General features: G+C 36.2%; 1 protein-coding gene across 13 annotated transcripts in view; it reads right to left on the bottom strand.

The window, feature by feature from the left end:
- Positions 1 to 21944, bottom strand: part of DMD (dystrophin) — a 1477396-nt gene that overhangs the window by 744993 nt on the left and 710459 nt on the right. For 12 of the 13 annotated variants that reach the window (XM_042458881.1, XM_042458877.1, XM_042458883.1 and 9 more), the window contains 7 exons: positions 20613 to 20792; positions 18250 to 18378; positions 15529 to 15699; positions 9679 to 9801; positions 6178 to 6315; positions 2662 to 2814; positions 1604 to 1786 (listed from right to left, as the gene is read on the bottom strand). In XM_042458881.1, coding sequence (XP_042314815.1) covers positions 1604 to 1786; positions 2662 to 2814; positions 6178 to 6315; positions 9679 to 9801; positions 15529 to 15699; positions 18250 to 18378; positions 20613 to 20792 — 1077 coding nt within the window. The remainder of the gene's footprint in view (positions 1 to 1603; positions 1787 to 2661; positions 2815 to 6177; positions 6316 to 9678; positions 9802 to 15528; positions 15700 to 18249; positions 18379 to 20612; positions 20793 to 21944) is intronic. The other variant, XM_042458889.1, reaches the window with a different exon arrangement.

The following is a 21944-nucleotide window of genomic DNA, read 5'->3' as shown; positions in this document are numbered from 1 at the left end:
AAATCACTATTACTTCTCTTTAAAAGACACAGACCTAGTTGTAACGAGTGTGGCTCTTGCTACCAGGGTCTGTAGGGTGCACACTATTCTACTGTATAACTCCAGCAACTCCAATAGCAAGACTGAATCCACCACCACAGCCTGACATTTATGTAGATAAGAAGACATGAGATCATGACTTTTTCAAGAGAAACTGGGTGATGGAGACAATCACCTTTTAAAATTGCTCCTGGAGTGAGGAACAGAAGTTTGCTTGGCTGTAGCAGAAATGTGATTTGAAACTGGCTGGAACCACAGCTGGCCAAGAAGCTGATGGGTGGATTTGACCCTTCCTGACCACCCACCCACTCTTGCTGAACACTGATAGGTAAGAGGTGGAAAATTAAATTAAAAATCAAGGTAATAAAGGACAGTTGGTCCCCCTACAAAGACACAAGTAAAGAATGAAGGAGACAAGAAGAAGGAAAGAAAATAGCTCCTTTCATCAAACTCTTTCTCTTCCCCACTCACATGCTGTCTTATTTGCAAAGCAATCACTTGAAGGTGGGGCTGGCTTTATGTTGTCTCTGACTCTTGCCCTTCATGTGTAGCATCATGGTGTGTTGCAGTGTATGCAGAGAATCCTGATCTCCTCACTTTGGAGGCCACCAAAACTTGGTCACTCCACTGCAGCACTGCATGTGGCATGAATCCAGGCCCCTACTACCGCAGAAGTGCTTTGTTCACATTTCCAAAACACTCCATTTATCTTTCAACCACACTTTTGAACACATGCATACACACACACTTGATGGTTTCTAGTAGGCTCCTTTCAACTTGTTGTGATCTACTTTCTTTAGATATAAAATATCTGCTGCATCCATAAAACACCAATATATCATATTTCCCATCATGGCTTTCTCCCATTTTGAATATTGTCAAATCTGTTTTGATGAGCTATTCCTATTCAGGCCCCAAAACCATACACCAACAATCCAGATTTCATACTTTATTTGAAATTACAATTTCATGTAGGGTACTTTTTCCAACAAATGATGTATGCCTAAACATCTGGAGCTTCTGCCACAACATGCTATTAAAGAGCATTTTTGAACTGCATGTTTTCAGAGAGATAGAGTGAGTCTTCTTATTAAATACATAGTAGAAAGAAAAATTATTCAATCTGTTCCTGAGTGTTAATAGATTATTCATTATAAAAAAATAAAATTGAATTAAATTTTGCATGGGATGGCAGATCAAAAATAAATATTTCTCAGTCACACATGTTTATTGAACAAAATAAATGTATGGCAAATTGGCGGTTTTGAACTGGTAATGTTATGGAACAAATGACACAAGAAAACCAAGATGTTTTTGTTTTTTGTTTTGGTCAATGCTGTTATATTTCTGTTGTTTTGACCTGGTATTTTAATTTAAGGGAATTTTCCAGAGCAAATCATGTAGCACAAACACTATACTGCATTGTAAAATAAAGTGTTTCTCTTTGGCTGACCAAATAACTCTGTTTTAGACAAGTTGGCATAGGACAGGGATCTTTCATTGTTAGTAGGGTTCTGTTAGTAGCAGTATTTGCAAACAAAAATGTTTGCCAAGAACAACTCACAATTTGTGCATAGTTGAGTCTTCGAAAGTGAGCAAATTTGCTCTCAATATCTCGCCAGCGCTTGCTGAGCTGTATCAGGGTTGGTTCCACTGCTTTCGCAGCCCCATCCTTAGACAAGCGATCTGCTTGCCTCTGTACCGCATTCAGCTCTTCCTTCTTCTTCTCCAATTCTTGATCAATTTCCTATTGAGCAAAATCAATACAGGGGCCAGGAAAATTAGCTAACTAGATAATCAGTACCCAAGAATTAGCAAAATATTGTGTAGATTTCCACCCCCAATTTTATTGTTACAAAAAATGACACTTTTGAAAAATTGTTTACATGTAGACAAAAGAGACATAGCTGAGTCTAGGGTCATCTAGCTGATTGCTTTTAGAAATTTATGTGACTAGAATATGCTGGAAAGGTGGTGAATGGATTAACTATCTAATGTTCTAACTTTCTCATTCTTCTTAGCACAATGTGATAAGCCATTAGAAACACAACTGGAATTGCATATTAAATATTCAATGTGATTGTCAGTTGCATAGCTAGAGGATATTTTTTTTAAAAAAATATTGCAGGTAACTCAACAGAGAATGAAGCAAAAGAAGACGATACAAAATAAATGAGGCAGTTCTTTGACAACATGTAAGTAAATCTTTAGAATTTTGACAATGATGTGTGAATATGTTCTGATGAAAATGAATGTGCTAACATGACAAAGAGTTCATCCATATATCGATAAGTCATTTGCTCATCTGCAATAAAGATACAGAATTAATTAATTTACTTCTAGAAAAGAGATGATGCTTCTTAATGACAGTATACTTCATATATGAAAACACAGTATTTTATTTCTTGTATAAAATTGACTATAACATTTACAAGAATCTGTGTAAAATGAATATATTTATTTAAACAAGCACTATCTAAATTATTTAAAGAATTACAGTAAATACTGAGCAACTGTTATTCTATGTGTCAATACGGTTATACACACAAAAAGACATAAACATACATATTAATATATTCCTATTACAAAACAGATGCAACAGCATTTTTTAAATGGCATTACCTTTAGCTTCTGCTCATCTTGGGGATCTGGTATAGTTGCTAATTTTTTCTCAATGTCATCCAGCCACTTCATGAGGTCATCTGCCTGCCTCTTATACTGATACCACTGATGAGAAATCTCCAGAGCCTTTTTCCTTCTTTGACACCTCAGATTCTGTTCATAGTGCAGATATTATTAGACTTGCAAACAAGGAGGTCATGGTATAAATGGTAGTACATATGTATGTATTATCATGTAGGAATAAAGTGTGAAAATGCCATAGAGCACAAAAAATGTTAATTACATTTATTAGATGCAAATTATCAGATTTGTTTATTCTCCTGAATAAAGTCTATAAATGTTAAGAGTCCTTAATATCTATATTTAAATAATATGGTCTAAGCTAGGAGGAAGTATGTAACTTTTTGCCTACTTCACTGTCACGTGTGAAAAAAATAAGCAAAGTTGTAAATATCCTTTGTATCTCTAATGAGCAGTGGGAAATCTATGGTGACTTTCCAAACAGTGTAGAAGTAGTGACTTTTGTTGTACTATAACTCCCAACAACCATAGACACCATAGTGAAAGCAGTTGAGGACCACAAATTGCTCATTTTTGTTTTCAACCAAGGCTCATGTCTGGAGACACATATGGATTACTGGAAACAGCCATATGTCAATCTAATTCCTCATGCTTTTATTTCAGAGTGTAGGATATTAAAGGTCATTGCCTTAATGTACAGGATACCCCTCCATGCACAAAATCCACCCCATAATGCCCTCCATTTTGCCTGCTATTATGTCATTCGACATGATTCTTACTGTAGTGGGAAGGGGGAGGTACAAAATCGCCACCGTGTGAGTGAAATTCTGTTTTTCTGGATACAATATTCTTTAGGGAACAGCTATCAACAATGAAATATAACTACAATAGAAAGTAGGGTACATTTAATCCAAACAGTATACATTTTAGATCATCATAATAAAAAAAACACCACCTTAATACTAATTGTGGTAATGTCTGACTGCTATCTCTGAAGTTTATATTTTAATGTTAATGCAATTCCAATCTGTCCTGCTTAGGGGTACTGTGAACTGCTGCAAGACTTTTTGACCCTGAACAAGACTGAAAAGACCAGCATTTGGGGAGCTTTGGTGAGGAGAAAGAAAATTCAGGGCAAAAAAACTGTATTTGTGCAAGCAAAATTTTAACAAAGTCTTGAAATCTGTGGAGTGATTTTGGAAAATGCTGCTAAACTTTGGTCATCTCAACTGGGAATAAAACTTTTGAAATTTGCTGTTGCCCATTATGGAACAAAATAAGATGAGACTTATTATACCTCTAGTAATTAGAAATATAAATCTATTTTAATAAAAAATACAATGATTTGTTTAATAGGACCAGCATGTTTTAGTAGTTTGAATGCTGGACTGGGAAAGTGGGAGACCAGGGTTCAAATCACTGTTCTGCCATGGAAACCCAATGCATAACCTTGGGCAAGTCTCTCTCAGCCTGAGAAGAAGGCAAGGCAACCCCTTCTGAACAAATTCTGCCAGGAAAACCCAGTGATAGGTACACCTTTGGGGTGCCATAAGTCAGAAATGTTTTGAAGGCACAAAGGAAAAACAACAAAATTTGTTTTATTTATTTTTGTATTTGTAAAATCTTGGGGCCCCTATTTTGTTTTGTTTTACTACTTAGACACAAGCATTCAGTATGCACATATAGGCAAAAAGATTAGGCAAAGGTGTAAGTTAAGGTTACAAATACCTAGTGAAGGCCACTTGCAGTTGCAAGGGTACAGATAGGCCTACTCAGGTTCTATAAGGACTAATAAATGGCCTATGAATTGTCACTTCTTACATAAACTGAAAAGGATGGATTGTGTTCTGGAATGATGCTGAATCAAGCCAGGACACAAAATAAGAAAAAGATGAAAGCCCTTCTTGGAACAACTAATCTGTTCATGAGACATTTACCATAAACATGATTAATGGGGTGAAAATGTTCTATTGCCAAAGAGTTGGGGTACGTTTTGACAATACAGAAGAAACAGTAACAAACAGAAGGATTAGCATAACACTCCAATACTGGGGTAGGCCAAAGCAGCAGCTAAAGCAAATAGTGTATATTTCAGCATAATTAAACAAAATTAAGTGCGGACATATTAAGTTATAGAAGGTGAAGTTAGGAATTAAAAGAAATGAGAAATGAAGCCTTTAGGTGTCAGCTTTTTGAGCAACCTCTATGATTCTGAACTAAGACAGTTGTGTACTATCAACTTAATCTGTAAATGTGCTGATCTTTCTTAATGTGAACATTAAAGCTATGATCCTTGTTCTCTTTTTCTGTTAAACATTATTTTAATAAAACTGCTTGAACAAACTTAAAACTCATTTGTGCTTTGGAATTCCTCAGAAGGTGGACTGACAAGCCAGGACCTTTAAATAAGAGAGAGGAATATTGCAGGATAGCCTCTTACTAAGTCAATAAATCCAAAGAATCAGAAGACTAGTTTCAGCCTGGTTTTGATAGCTTCTCCTCCAATCCCCTACAATAGTTTTGCTATTGTTTTATACAAGCTGCAAATAAACTAAATGTATCTCATATCTCTCAAAATTTAATCTTCAGTACATTTGATTTATAATTGCTTAAATTTAGTGTTCAGTTCTGCTTTATGTACAAGTTTTTATTGAGTAACCAAAATTAAAAACAAAAACCATTGCTCAACTCTATGTAATATTGTTAGTAACACACTGATCAATAAGACAGATTTGAATGCCACTTTACAATACTTAAAAGCATTACAGTTTTGCAACAGCACAAAAGATACACAAATTTTGTCCAATGAAAGGCAGATTAAAGCTAATTTGATTTTCCAAAAGAATGCATTAAGAAACAAAAAAGCTGTTCACTCACTGAACTTTCAAGAAGATTCATTTCTGCTATCTAAAAATATACTAAAATTAATTGGGCAGTATTTTCCATTCATGGAAATAAAATTAAAGAAAAAATAGTTGTGTTCAATTGGAAATGGCCAGGCAGCACTGCCTACTCTCTATTCCTTTCATGCACAGGGATGGACTGATCATGGAGAAATGACTTAATTAATTCTATATAAAGATGAAGAACGATGTAGCACTTTCTTCTATTTTTTGTACTCAATGAGAAAGGATAAGAAAAAATTGTAAATTATGATGATGTATTTCATACGTCAATAAGATTGAAAAGACAAGTACTTTTTAACTTGCTTTTCACTTTTTTTCTGTTTTATACAAAACACTCCACTCCAACTAGAAAGGTACTTGAAGCCATAATTATGTGAACTTCGGGCAACATGACAGCAACAGATGTTTTGTTAAGTTTTGTCACACTTTCTGTCTCATCCACTTTTTTCCTCCATGATAAAATATTTTATTAAAAAAATGCCAGGAGATGGGGTCCATTTAGGATACATAGAACTCCCCTGACCCACAAGTTCAAAGATGTTGGGGGGGGAGACTGAGACTCATGTTTTTTATAAATTATATCCTCTACCTTGAGAGCATTATGCTTGGTCTGCAACAGTTGTTGTTTAGTTTTTATTTCTTCTTTCTCCCTTTCATCTTTGATCGTTCGGTGAAGCACATCTCCTCGTTGAAGCAGTTCTTTCACAGTAACCTCATCCTCCTCACACTTTTTTTTACAAAAAAAAAGTATTAATTTAATCAACATTTTCTCCCGATAACAAAAGACAACTGTTATTGTTGTTTTCATCATTGTCCTTTATACATGACTTTAAAAAAAGTTTTCTTTTGCTTTTGCAGCAAGAGGGCAAAAGTCAGCTCAAGATCTACTGTTAGATCTCTGGGTGATTTGCAGCATAACTCCAAATGTTTCTTGAACCCCCCCCCCCCCAATTTTCAATATGAGCACATCAAACTGCAAAAAAACAAATCATGTACCATGGATGGCCTTGTGCTAACAGTTTCCTCTAAAGCTCAGCATCTATTCTTAATAAATAAGAGCACTGATTAGTTGCTATTGACCAGATCTTTAACTAGCAACCCTGGCCAGTTTTTCTACTGTTGTGCTAGAATCATTGTTCTCTGGTAACTCCATGACAATCCATTATGTATGTTTTATAAATAGATCATAGATTCTTCTCCTTGGACCATCATTTGTTTGGCTCTGGGTAGTAGTTCTCAGCATTTTAGTAAGAAAAGCAACTAAGTTCCCAAAAGCCAAAACAGATCATGCTATTCCCTGCTTTACAGAGTTACAGCAAGAAGGTGTCTGCCCTGAGGATAGTGGCTGAGATCCTACATGACTCCAGTGGAGTGCAAATCTCTTCCAGGGAGGCACCAGGGAGTCTGCTGCACCCTGCCTGGGTGCTCCTCCAGTGTAAGGCTGATCCTCCCTTCCTTGGTGCTCAAAAGCAGCAGATTAAACCCTAAAGCACCTGAGCAGTGGCTGTGGAAATGTTCCTCTCAGCATATGTTGCATACCAGAGTTCAGATCTTGCAGAGGGAGGTACTCCATAATCCCTTCCCCAAGATCTGAGAAAGCACACAAGTAAGTGTAGCCTGCAGTTACACTTTTATAACATCACCAGCACTATGCTATTCCTTAATATCTAAAAATCAATAATGTGTAGACAACCAAGAGAGGAAAGACAGGAAGGAAGGGTAAACAATGGTGGCATATTATTTTAAATAATTTACATGCCCTTGAGTATTTTGAAGATTTATCCATCTTAGTCAGGGCTATCATAACTAAAAACAAGAATATGAGTCTTGTGGTCCTCTAAGAATAACAGATTTATTTTATAATGCATTTTTGGGATTAAAACCCATTTGAGAGTTCATAAAAGTTCATGATAATATAAATCTTAGTCTTAAAGGTGCCAGAAGATCATTGTTGACGTTGAATGTAGATACACTTTTAGCAAGACTTAAGGATTAGGAACTGGGCAAAGCACTATATGGAAATCACTGACTAGGAGAAATAAATCTAATCTATAGTTAAAGATTAAATGATGAAATATTTAAAGTAGTTGGATACATTATGTATGCCATGTATGCCGGACATAAGATCAACTCCTTGATCTTACTAAACTGTGTAACAAGTGCTGATGGGCTTCTGAATCAATGGATAAGATCCAGAGGTCTCCCTTGAGCAAAAGTTGCAATGGACAAAAGCAGTGGCAGTAGCAGTGTAGGTGATTTTGAAATGATTAACCATGAGCCCTCACTGGCAGCTGGAGATAGACACTGAATGGCTGGTGTAAGAAAAGTAGAAGGTGTTAATTATGTTTCAGAAAGCAGTGAAATGCCAAGATAGAAACTAGATATGAATGACATTTCTTGAAACAGAGTTTCCCCAATGTCTGGCACTTTGTCAGCAGAAATGTTACCAAAAAAAATGTGAGTAATGATGGAGTGTATGCGTCACACTATAAGAGATAGGAAATTTAAATAAAACTGAAAGAAAAGGAGTGTATGTTACAAGAAATACCAGAGGAATGTTCATGGATCAACATAATCCTAAAGCTTTATAAACAGTAAACAACATATATAAGCAAACTGAAGAAATTTACCTATGCAAGCAGACATTATTCCATGTCTAAAACAGGTATTTTAAATATCTAATATAATACAAAAAGAAAATTCAGGATGAAAAAAATTGTTTTGAAACATGTTATTTTTCTGTTTCTGAACAGATGATGCAAGTTGTCAAGCTTTAATTAATTTGATGCTGAAGACAAATTAAAAGAGGATTTAAAGGTAGTAAATATTGCAGAGAAGATTTAAACATATCAAAGTGTTGCTATAAACTTTTCTTTGTTGTCATACACATTTTACACATTTCCCATTCTTGTTGTCCATAAAAATTGACTGCAGGTTCATAATTTAACAATGTATTTTAAGTATAAATGTAGCTGGACCTATTCATCTACATCCAGCATATTGTCTACATTTTCAAGACAGATGTTTTCTCATATTGAGCAACATTGCATTAGAAGTTTAAGCAATTTCCACGTAGCTCTTGTAAGCCTGCAGCAATCCAAGAGTGTGAAATCTGCCTAGCTTCTCTTGAATGGTTACCATTTCGATATGTGGTGAGGAGTAGGATTTTAAAGGTAGGGAGGCACACTGGAATGAATCTTCCTACATGCCAGCTTTGTCATATAAGCCATGTTGTCTACAGCTTGCCAAGTAGCTATTTGAGAAACAGGATACAACTCAAGGTTGATGGGAAGGAACTGTACATTTCCTCTCCCATCCAGGTAATTGCTGATGCAAAAACCGCCAATGGGTCTTAGGCAATAAGTAGTGTCATAACATAAGAAAGGGGAGGCTTAACCTCTCCTAATTCCTGCATACTGAGATTAGGGAGAGTATAAGTGTATGTGTGCATTTTTCTTTGAATTTGCTGGTGTGTCTGAGTGTGTCAAGGTGAATTTGACAGGGCAAAAGAAGCACATTTGTGTGCATATCTCCCTTTATTAAATTGGGGCCAATGGGAAGGCCTCCAGCTCTTGCCATGGTGATCCCCAGAATTAGGCCTTTGAACTACCACTCATCACTGCAAGTAGATGTCAGGGGTACGAAGGCCCTAATATTGTCCTAATTTTATGATATATCTATATGACTAAAATTACTGTGTAGTTAGAGTGGAATCATGCCACTTTCAGATGTTTTCGGGATGCAACTCCCATGAGCCCTAGACAGCATAGCTAAGGAACCTAGAGAGCTGCAGGAATTCTAACTCTGATCCAAATACTTCATAATAACACTTTTCTGCCTGTTTGTGATAATTTCCAAGAGAGAAGCATCTTTCACTTTAACAGTTACCCTTGAAACATACTATTAAAACACTATGATGTCAAGGCTATAAATATTAAATGTATCACTACAGTTTTATAACAGCTCAACAGAATGATATTTGTAACTGTCTGAAGGGTCAAATGCAAACAGAGAGGCTTCTAATTTCTGCTCCAGCATTCATTCCATTTCCATTCCCAGTTCATTCATACTTCCATCACAACCAATTTACCGTATCTTTATTGAAGTCTTCCTCTTTCAAATTCACCCCCTGCTGAATTTCAGCCTCCAGTGGTTCAAGCAATTTTTGTATATCGAAGTTAAACTGCTCCAATTCCTTCAAAGGAATGATGGGCTTTAAAAAATGTTGGAAAGTTGGAAAAAAGAAAGGGGAATGGAAGACTGTTAATTTTACATCACATACAGACATAAACTAAAGTGGCATATCTACTTTGCCCCCAACTGTTAAATTAATTACACACATTTATTTTGATATTTTACAAAATAATTTATATGTAACAGAACCAGTCCTATTTCCTTACTTGATCAACCCTTATTCTTACATAGCAATTTCATTTATGATGTGGAGTGTGTGGGTGGATTTCACCACTCATATGAAAACATCATACTTTATCAAAAGGAAAAATAATATTTCAACTATATATAAGCTATGAAAAGATAAAAGCCAGAATTGCACGGCATGCCAGTCAGTATCAAACTATTTGCTGTTTTCTCAACTTCTGCACTAACAGAGCAAACACACAGAATTAATATGTTTTGGAGGGGGAATGGTGGCATTTAGATATGCATGTAAAACGGTTCAATAGAGAAAGAGTAGAAAATGCATCCAAGGTATTGTAACTTTTACAACAACTGAAGAAAAAAACCCTCCTTCATGTTACTCAGGTACATCAGAAATCTCTCAAACATTCTGAATCAATCCTGCCAAAATGACTGCCTTCAGTCATGCATTCCTAGTTTTTTCCCTCTTTTGCTTTCAATTCCAAACAACCATGCTTTCAATATTCAAGAAAATTTGCATTTTTTTTGTATTACAGTACATTACACATACACTAATAGAAAGACCATTTCTCTCTCTCTCTCTCTCTCTCTGTGTGTGTGTGTGTGTGTGTATGTATGTGAATGTTTAAAGCAACATAGGGATTTAGAAAGCTTTAGAACCAGACTAAGTTATTGATTTATGTAAATTTTAACACATATAATACTGTCTTCACTTTAAAATCTTACAGTGACTACTTATGATGTCCAATAATGTAGATTCTCTCTGTTTTTCTCAAGACACTATATAGGGAAAATTTAATATATAAGCACTTACAATTTAATTTAAAATCTTAAGCACATTTTAAGACCTAGATATAAAATGATCAAACTATTTCACGGTAAACTTTCATTTTTGTAAACTTTAATGACACTGGGTTGATGTGATGCATTTTAATCATTCATAAACAAACAAACAAAAAGTGATAAAAGCTACTTTTCAGCTGCCTGATATTAGGTCTACTTCAAAGAATGTCAGATGTTAGACATAAACCTATTCAGCTAATGTGATAGCACCAACCAAAATCTTCCTACAACTTAAATCAGAATTCACTATTCAAATGTATGAGAAATGAAACTGGTTCACACAAATGTTTACAACATTCATAATAATAATAATACAAAATTCAACTGAGTGATTCATCAGATTCAAGTGCTCCAAAAGACTATGTAGTTTGCTGGAAGAAGGAACTTGCCCAAAAGCTTCAGCTAGTGTGACTAATGGTAAGACTTTTGGGAGTCATGCCGAAAACATGGAGAGTCAAAGCTTCACCATCTCTTATCTAGATGACCCCATGGTTCAAATGCCAGATAACCTATTCTCCACCAATCAATCTTTTAAATGAGTAGGATTCTAACTTGTTTTAATTGATTAGGACTCCTTTCCATGTATTCCTAGAAATATATTCCTAAAATTTAGGAGTCTCTCTAGAAAATAATGGCATTGTCTTGGTTTTATCTTTGATTCTTCTCTGTCGTTTACCCCTCAGATCCAGACCACAGCCAAGTCTTGTAGATTCTTCTTATACAATATTGCCAAAATCCAACCATATCTCTCCGTCTCTATTGTCAAGATCCTGGTCCATGCCCTAGTGGTCTCACGACTTGATTACTGTAACGTCTTCCTGGCTGGGCTTCCTCTTTCTCACATCCGTCCTTTAATCTCTGTCCAGAATTCAGCTGCATGCATTATCACATCTGCTCACTGCTCTGGCCACATCTCTCCTGTGTTGGCATCCCTTCACTGGCTCCCCCTCCCTTTCCGTATTCAGTATAAGCTCCTGCTGTTGACGTTTAAAGCCCTCCATGGGCTGGTCCCTCCTTACTTATCAGACCTTATTTCTCCTCACCTTCCCACTAGGGCCCTCCGTTCTGGTAGTCAAGGTCTGCTGTCCCAGCCCAGGATTTCCTCTGCCCCATCTCAGATTGCCCCTTTCACCGCTGCCCCTCACTCCTGGAACCTTCTTCCCCCTGAGCAAGAGCCATCACTTCTTTAACCAGCTTCAAACAGAGGTAAGACCGTCCTGTTCAGAGAAGCGTTCCCAGGCATTGCATAACCGTCACTTGCTATTTGATGTTCTTTTGTTGCCTGATTTATTGAATCATTTCCTGTATTGCTATGTATTTTATATGTATTATCCTACCAGAGAGCATGCAACTCCATCAGGCCTCCCTGGAGAAGTTTACCCATCCATTAAGAAGCCAAGCCCTCCCTCCAGTCCATCTGCCTTGGTCCAGGCCTCGGAGGTAGAGAAGAACTGCTGGCCTCATCCCCTTCCCCTCCACCACTCCCTTCTCCTTTTGTGTCATGTCTTTTTAGATTGTAAGCCGAGGGCAGGGAACCACCTAATTAAAATATTGTATGTACAGCGCTGTGTAAATTTACAGCGCTTTATAAATAAAGGTTAATAATATAAATTAATAATAACGTGACATAGAAAGGAAGAAGACAAAATCAATGGAGAAAAGGTGACTCCCTCTTTGGTTTGCTCATAAGGGGAAGGGGGGGTCAATTTATTTTACTTATTGAAAGTATGTATTATTCCAACATATTCTAGTCATGTAAGCTGCCTTGATTGCTGCAGCAGAAAGGTGGGGTATAAGAATAAAGTTTATTTATTTATTTTATTTATAACTTGACTGTTTGCAATAATATTATGCAAACAGATAAGATGCATACTGCTGAACACATCCAATTAGCTTGGGACACCCTAACATCCACCCCATTTTCTCAAATTCTGTCAAGAAATGCCTCAGAGCATTCTCTCATCATAACTGAAGAAACAATAAACATGCATTCCAAAGAATCAGAAATATTGGTGAGGCCAGGGAGATATTGAGAAGTTTATGGAGTAAAGGTATGGGTATCCTAAGGAAGGAATGAGAATGATTATTGGGAATAGTTCTAAATTAATTTATCCAGATTTCGTTGGTACTCATCCCTAGGAACATCTGCACTTTAGCTTTTCTGACTTTTTCCTTACACATGCTAGTTATTTATTTGAATTCCTCCTAGGTGATTCCCCTCCTTTCTATTTCTTATACATGGTCCTTTTAAAACTTAGCTTTTTTCTGATATTGTACTTAATGTTGACACTACCAGTCATCCCAGCCTCATTTGCCTGATGGCAAGGAGCTGGTCCAGCTGCCCAAGCTGGCCTCAGTGGAGTGCCACAGGGCCAACAATCCTTACTAGCTTGATAATGCTAAAACTACTATGTTTGGCCTTCTATTTATTTATTTATTTTTGGAATATTTTTTTTTAATTTTTCAAAATTATATTGATTAAATTAAGAGCGGGCCTTAGTATTTACTGTATTTAAGTATTAATATAATACAGATGAAAACCCTTGAAGCAGGAAGTATGACTCTTTGATAACATATTTAATTTCATTTTTCAGATGAAATCTTATCTAAAGGAAAAGTACTAGATTAACTCAAGGAAACATGTAGAAGGAAATAAGATCTATTATTTCAAGTAAATGAGTGTTTGTGGTCATTACCAGCTTTGAGCAAAAGAGCTTTTTAATTCTCATTGTGGATGTTTAGTACCTGAGGCAGAAAATATAAGTGGCAACTTTGCAAACATACTAGAACAAATATACTGGATAACTCAATTTGCTTTTGTAATATCCATAAATTGGTGCCTCCAGCAATCACCATCTTACCTAATGGTAAGGCAATCTCTGGGGATGTAATTAGAATTCTAATACTATATTTAGAAAATAATTATATGTTGATCATGTATGAAAATTAAGTTGCAATACTGTATGCAAGCCAAAGGTCTAAACTGTATTTTGTTGATCTCTGGACCAAAGCAAATGATGCAGTGTGACAGTTTGCTACTTTCACAGAATTCTATTTTAGATAGACGCACCAAAATATAAGATATTTTAAAATGGTCACTAATCAGAAATCCAGATTTTGCTGATCAGCATAAGATTTGTGTTTGTGTTACTTAATTTTTAAAATAGTCACCTTTTACCCACATAAGAACTGGGGTCTGTGTTAAACTCTTGACTTTTCCACTGTACATGAATGCATAAATAATATAAATGATAGGTTGTTGGTTGAATGCATCAAAAGTATATCCAGAATTCTTATGTTCTTCTGTGGTTGCATTAGGAGAATATTAAATACAGGGATTACCTTTAAAGCCTGTGTCCCTGTATAATATTCTTTGTGATTTAATTACCTCCTTCAGAAAAACACCCGTGTACAGTCACCTTAAAAGCCAGTAATGAAAAGACTGGATTTGTGGATTTAAGCCCACCTGTCTCCACCTACCATGACTACAAAGAAACTCACCCAAACTCAGTTGTTCCCTGAATATTTAATTATGTCCAGGGGGGCATTTTGTTAATTTTGCTGTAAAATATAGTATTCATTTCTACAACAACAACAAAATATGTATTGATTTCCAAGTATTAGCCAATCAATAAATATATATTAAGGTCTATGAGCACCGCTATAAAAGAAAAAGAAAACAAAAAATAATAATTAAAATGAATGGGCAAGACAAAGAGTAAAACAGATGATATTTCCAAGTTAGGAGGTGCTGCTTTCTTTCTTTCCAGGCCTGAAAAACTGTACATAGAGCATTACAAAATTCAACAACATTAAAAGTAATGCCCACTAATGTGAAGAATAAGGGCAAAAGTAGAAAACTCAATTTTAACCCGGTAGTCATGACTGGATTCTGATTTAAATGTATTCAAATGAGAAACTGCACATTCTCATATTTCTTCTTTTTTAACATGCTGGCAAACATGTTTTTTAATGCTTCTGCTGCAAGCACCACAGGAAAACAGAAGTAGTTTTCAAGTATGGAGTGACAGGATAGAGTTGCATAGTTCACAACTGAAGTAATATGTATAGCCATCTAAAGGGAATGGGGGACAAACACAATGAAGTCCCATGCCTAAAATCATGTATCTGCGCCATTTAAAAAAAATGTTATGCAGAGGAGAGCCATATGCTAGCTTCCTTGTCTGTCCTCTTTGAATGTTTTGGAATGACAGCATAACTTCCAGGACCACAGGTATTAACTCTCCTTCCCCCACCACTAACAATTGAATAGAATAGAATAGAGCTACAGCACTTAAAATGGTGTCAAACTGCATTATTTCTACATTGTAGATCATCCTGAAGTTTCAGTCCACAAAATCATATGCAAAATCTTAATCTTTAGACTCATTTTAGTATAGTCAGTCCTTCACATTCAACCATCCACTGCCTGAAAATATATATATTTTAAAAGAATGCAAAAAACAAACCTTGATTTTGCTATTTGGTATAAGAAACACAATTTTATTATGTCATTGTGTATAACGGGACTGGAACATCCACAGATTTTGGTATCTATGGGGGACCCTAAAACTACATTCCAGTGGATAACAAGGGTCCACTGTAGTAGCAGTAATAGTAGAAGTAGTTGTAGTAATAGTAGTAGCAGAAAAATATTTCTTTAGTACACTTTATTTAGCATGTCTAGGTAGCTCTGCACAGGGGTATTTCTTCCTACCTTTTCACTTTTAATTCTTTCTGATATGGTAGCGAATCGTTGGTTGAGCTCTGTCAGTTTAGGCTCTATTACTTTTCTGCAGTGATCTCCACGGTTTGTCATCAAGTCTACTGCCTGGTCACGGACAGAGTCCACCTTTGGGTGCATATCATTCAGCTCAGTCTTTAAGCGCTACAGTCCATGAGTAAGAGACAGGGCTTGAAGTTAGTAATAAAGGCAGGAAGGAAGAAAAAAAGAGAAAGAGAAAGTGTGCAAAGGAATAAGGAGCAAAACCATAAGTCATCCACAGTCCATGATTAGCTTTTTTTTTTTAAATCAGGTTGCTAGAGACACAAGATAAATACACATTTAATTAAACACATTGGACAAGTATACATAACATACTTAACATTTTCCCCCTCAACAACTTTTTTGAGTAATAAAATCCTCACTTTAAGAAGCAGTATCATCAGAATAGTGAACACTGTACCCTAGTATGATTTAGCATTCAAAATTTCATACTGAACTATATAATATAATGTAGGATCAACAAATATTTCTTGCAATGTTATAGCAATAATTCTTATTGCCTTAAAATGAACATTAATGACCTAGTGTTTGCTATTAAGAAAAAAAATTTTTGAACACATATATCTTAAGCAATATCCTTGGAGAAAAAAAAATACACATCATGGATGCCTTAATGGAGGAAATACTGTTGGGGCACTAAATATTGGTACACTTTTTCCCCAGAGAAACACCGTGGTGACAAGCTGCCAGACCCTATGTCTCCAATGCTTTACATGGACACTGATTCCATGGCCTTCTGCTATCTTCTGCTATCACAACACAGCAGCATTGTGCACCAAGATGATTCAGGTTAACCAAAATGAAAAATGTATCCCGATATGTGTACATTCTTGTAATATACTATAGCTATGCATGAAACAATTATACACCAACACTTTAAATTCATACAAGAAAATGGAGTAGGTGATAATTTGTTAATTATAGACATAGGATTGTATACCAACAAGAAGATTTCACTGCTGGAATTTTAAGTTCCTGAAAATCTTGGTTCAGTGCAAATCACTGAGCTTTTGCTCCGCACTTAGGGGGATTATTGAAGAAATTGATGAAGTTGTTCAACACTTAAGCACCCCATCAGAAAAAAAATTCTCCCCCAGTTTTATTAAATTGTTTTGGAAAATTGTTAGTATTTTTTCTGTAGTCCATTCTAGTGCTCTAGAGTGCTCTAGAACAGTTTGTTTTTACATCATATTCTGTGTTGTGTTGCAAAGGTATTGGATTTTGCACTGGTATGTTCTTTAATTATTCGAGAACCTAGAGTATTTAGGCATAGTCTAACAAAGACAACAAATAACATGTCATATGAATGTATTGGTGATACAAGAGGATTTCCAAAGATGCTTGTGATAAATTTTCCAGTTTTTCAAGTAGGAGAATTGTGTAGCAGGTCTAAGACATCATACTTTAAGTAAAATCCCAATGGATATGATTAACATGAATTGGTGATGTCATCTAAGGTTTGCAGCAGGGCTAGCATTACCAATAGCTGGAGTGATAGTATACATTCAGCCCAGTAACAATCATGAGGAGCCAAGTGGAGAGCCATATAGGAATAGCTTTAGTATAGGTTTTTTTTAATGTATAAGTAAAACTGATTTAGTATAGTGTTTTTTTTAATGTGATTTGACTTCTTCTATTATCAGGGCAGCATCAGCTACATCAGAAACAGCAACCACGACATCTTATTGTGCAAACTGCACATGACTGTGTTAACATATTCTGCCCCTTTCCACCCAATACTAACAGAAATTGGGGAAGGAAGGTGAAGAGATTTGTTAGAGGGAAGGGGGTATAGGCCCTCAGGTTTCAGTGCCAGGTCTTCTTCTGTTTTTAGATTTGCTGCTGAAGAAAGCAGTAATTGGAGCTGTATCAAACATGATAAGAAAGTTTACTGAAAAAAGTAGTGCAAGAAGAAAGATTCTCTGTGAGAATGATGGAAGACAGACATATGAAGAAGAATTTTTCTGAAGGGGTAAAGAGAAGCACTGCAAGGATAAAGGAATTTGCATGTTATGAAAATGAACAAAGACTTTAAAAAGGCAATTACTTGTTGTGCATCATATTTGAATAAGGTACCTCTTATATTGGCAAGTTCTGTTTAATTTCCTTAAATATATTCTTCACAATCACACATGGATTTTTATCCTTTCCTATCATATGATACTACATATCTTTCTTCAAATGATAAACCACTTCCACCAGGATCGTATCAAATTCTAATACAATGTTGTCAAGTGAAATCATTGCTTGCAGAGCTAAAATCTTTGAAGTGACATGAATATATAATATATAACAATTCCCAGAAAAACAGATATTTGATAAAAGGACCAAACTGATAAAAGAATGCTTGTGTTCAATTTTTAAACAGATATAAACAGTATTCGGGAGACAGAGGTTTAAAAATAAGTGTTCTACTCACCATGAAATCCTCAAGCCTTGAAATAATATCTTTGGGGTTTTTTCCCTACTGAACTGGTTTACATTTATTCTGCTTAATTAAGCAAGTTAAAAGCTGCTAGATAGCTTGCAAACAGGAAAATGATGCTCTGCTACCCTTTCAGCGTGTTTCAACTTAACAGGGCACAAATGCTGGATATACACTACCTGTTGCATTTTGGTAATAAACGGTTTTGAGAAAAATTTATTTGTTACCTTAAGAGTATCTTCCCTTTGCTGAGGTCTTTGGGTTTCAGATTCATCTAAAAGTATTTCTGTCCGATACATCCAGGTAGTAATGTTAGCGACATTCTGATCAAAAGTCTCCATGTGTTTCTGATATGTCTGAATGCACATAAGAAAGCAACAACATGTTTATTTTAAAAGTTAGTAACAGAAACAACAAAGAAAAAAGATCAAAATAACAGTTGGTCAGGCTCAAAGAGTAGACCTAAGTCAGGGGTGGAAATTATGTGCCTCTCAAGATGTTGTTGAACTGAAACACCTTGCCAGAATTCTTCACCATATGTAAATTGGAAAGGGCTGCAGTTAAACAATATGTGGAAAGCTGCACAATTCCCGTCTCTGTCCTGTGTGTTACAGAATAAAAGACTTCTAAATTTGCTCCTTCAAAGACAATGGAGAAGCACTTTCAAAATAATATCAACTGTAAACTGTTTTAATAATATGAGCAATGCTGCTGTCTCTATGGAAGATTTAGAATTAATGTAAGGGAAATCGCCTTCTGGTTGTTGTTTTTTAAAGCCACAGGTTTTTTTTTTTTTCATTTCACTCTAGCAAGAAAATACAGTAAATCTCTAAACCTGTGGTTCTGATTTTGTGGTCCTCTAGATGTTTCATAATACCATTCCTATTAATCCTACCCAGCATGGCCAGTGTTAAGGGAATATGGATGCTGCAGTCTTCCATAACAGACAGAACATGAAATTGATGAAAAATGAATTTACTTTCAGAGTTAAAATATCCATAGAGCATATACAATGTAAACATCTAGTGTATATCCACTGTGTCCTAGTTTTACAATAATACATGCAAAACATACATTTCTGAATCTTGAAGAGAACATTGTGTATAACTTTTATTTTTGCTTATAAATGTAATAGTTATTGCAGTTGATACAGAGTGTTGTAACTGTAAGAATCAAACAGCAGTAGCAAAACACGTTATAAACCATCCTGGACATGAAATGTTGTTTGAAAACACTGAAATAATGGACCATGCCACCAACTGTCAGGTCAGAATGCACAAGGAAGCCATTGAAATCCACAAACACCTGGACAACTTCAACGGGAAAGAAGAAACCCTTAAAGTGAACAAAGGTGCAGTACAGACCATCACTTTGTGCCGGCCTGACCGCGGACTAGGGTTGTGCAAGGGCTGAGCATTTACATGCTCAACAACCCTACCATGGGCCCCGGGTACAGACAGTGCATGCCATGATGATGTCACTCATGTGCAGTGCTTACACGGCGCTGTGCACAAGGGGCATCATAAGACACCGCCACAGTCCTTATGGCGTTCCTTCTAGGGCACAGAAAGGAGTCGTGTTTCACAGCTTCTCATTCCACTGGGTTGGGGGTGTGGCATGCAGCTGCACTAGAAATAGTTATTTCAGTTGTGCAGTCCCTAGTGTGATAAACTAACCGAATTTTCATGTTTGGTTTAAATTCGAATGTACTTTAAATCGTCTTTAACTCTCGTTTTCCTACGGGATCTTCCCTAATGTGATAAAGCTCTAGGAAATATATCCTGGGTTCCTAGTAGAAAGTTCAGCAAAAACATAGTATATACTGAGAGAATCAAGTACCAGAGATGACAGGCCTCATTATACCCATTTCTAGGGAAGAATGGAAGAAAAATGCCATTGTGTTCATGCCCTAATAATATATTTCCTATAAGCACAAGTTTGACCACTGGTCAAAAAACATCCTGGCTTTTATTCTCTTTTTTTCTCCAAGAGAAGAGCTGGTCTCACTTGTACGCAATCCCAGTTATATTAATACTGTATCTTTGATTTTCCCATTCCTCCCTATGAACAGTTTTCGTTTTCATCCCTGGGAACATTTTAAAAGAGCTTCTGCGAGAACACCAAATAGCGATAAGAAGATAGTGATAAGAGGTCTTTCTCCACTTTTTAATATCTGTTTATCTATCCTTACCATCTCATCTTCTAACTGCTCTGTTCCATTTCCCACCCATATCAGTTTCATTGGTTTTCACTCTTCCTGACAGTCCCTCAGCATTCTAGGCCATTGACTTCTTATAGGATTTCACTCAGTCTCTGTCATTCCAAGCATTATTTTTTCCTGAATGTTTTTTTTGAAAACCTATAAAACCTGGAGTTACACCTGTTCATGCTCCCGGTGTATGTGAATTGGCTGTGGCCACATGAGTCCAAAGACAGGAAAAAGTGAGTCAACATTAAAACAAATGATTATATTACTAAGGTGTGAATTCTCCAATACACTCTCATCCAAAAGAAAATGAATTGTGTAGTACTGCTCTCAGACTTCTCATTAATCAGGGAAGTAAGAAATAAAAAAATAAGTAATTCTTACCAACAACAAATTAAACCATTCTTCAGCTCTTGAAGTTACTGCTATCCAATTACTGCTCAAAAGGCTAAGCTTATCATTCACCAAACCTTCTTTTCCTTTAAGCAACACTTTCAGTCCCTCTCCCAAATCAGTGATGTTCTTCAGCTGAAGTTGGCGTTTCTCAATCTCCTGCTGTGTTGCCTATGGAAAGCAGATGCAGGGCAATTAACATATAAAAATTGTGAGTTTCTGAAATCTTTGTTACAAAATGACATCATTATAACAGAAAGGAAAAAAGTTGTGTTTTTTTCCAAAGTGTATTTTTGCAATTAATTGAAAGAGCCTCTAATCTCTATTGATCTAAGGATGAAACAGAGAGCAGGCCCTGACAAAGCCAGGTTGGGGCTGTGGCAACTGCATGGCCACAATCCAGCCAGAATTCAGCCCAAATAGGAGCAGCAAAGAGCTTCTCCTATTTGGGGTGTATTGAAGCTGCCCCATCATAGCTTCAGCTGGCTTGATGGTGTGTGGCACCAAAGCCAACAAGCATGTAATCACTGGCATGACTTCTGGGTGACTTGGGGGCATGGAGTGTGTAAATGTGTAAATGCCCCCAAGCTGGCTTGAAGCCATCTGAAGCTGCCGGTCTGTTCCAGCCTCTGTTATACTAAATCTAATCAAAGGACTAACAATAAAAAAATTGATGCATTTAGTATTGTCCTCTTACATGCTTTTAACAAAAACCTCTGAAAATCATTTTGTGATTTTAGAAAGATTAGACATGGTTAATATATTATGAAACTGTTAACTCTTGTGTTGACTAGAGAATATGCTGGGTATTATTTATTTATTTATTTAGTTAGTTAGTTAAAAACTGAATGTTTTTGCCACATTTCCCCTTCTTTAGCTGTAAAAACTTAAAATAGCTCAGAATGCAAAGTTATAATGTTGCCACCTTAATCCTTCAATTCTTCCAAATTGATCAAGATGAGAGGACGCAAAATCTACACATGTTCTTTCTCTTCATTCATAATCTGTAACCCCACACCAGCCCATCCTGGTACCCTCTCAGATATGATACAGAAACACTAAAATTGCATGTGTGCTTGGGATCATGTAGGAAGCATGGCTTCTGTGGTTGAGACAAATTAAGGCATACAGGCTAGGATGGTGGGCTGGAGTTTTTTGGTGTGAATAGAAAGAATGCAGTATATGTTACTGGGTTTGCCACGGCATGGATCTCATCCTAACCTACCCCAAAATATTCATATAAAGATAAATTTGATCAATCATGGGTATGTCACACTGAGTTCTTCGGGGATGGGTTCAAGCACGCTTCTGATAAATAAAATG

Source organism: Sceloporus undulatus, chromosome 3 (assembly GCF_019175285.1).
Source record: "Sceloporus undulatus isolate JIND9_A2432 ecotype Alabama chromosome 3, SceUnd_v1.1, whole genome shotgun sequence".
Classification (NCBI taxonomy): domain Eukaryota; kingdom Metazoa; phylum Chordata; class Lepidosauria; order Squamata; family Phrynosomatidae; genus Sceloporus; species Sceloporus undulatus.
Note: the sequence above shows the minus strand (reverse complement) of the source record. Positions and strands in the feature narration are given on the sequence as shown.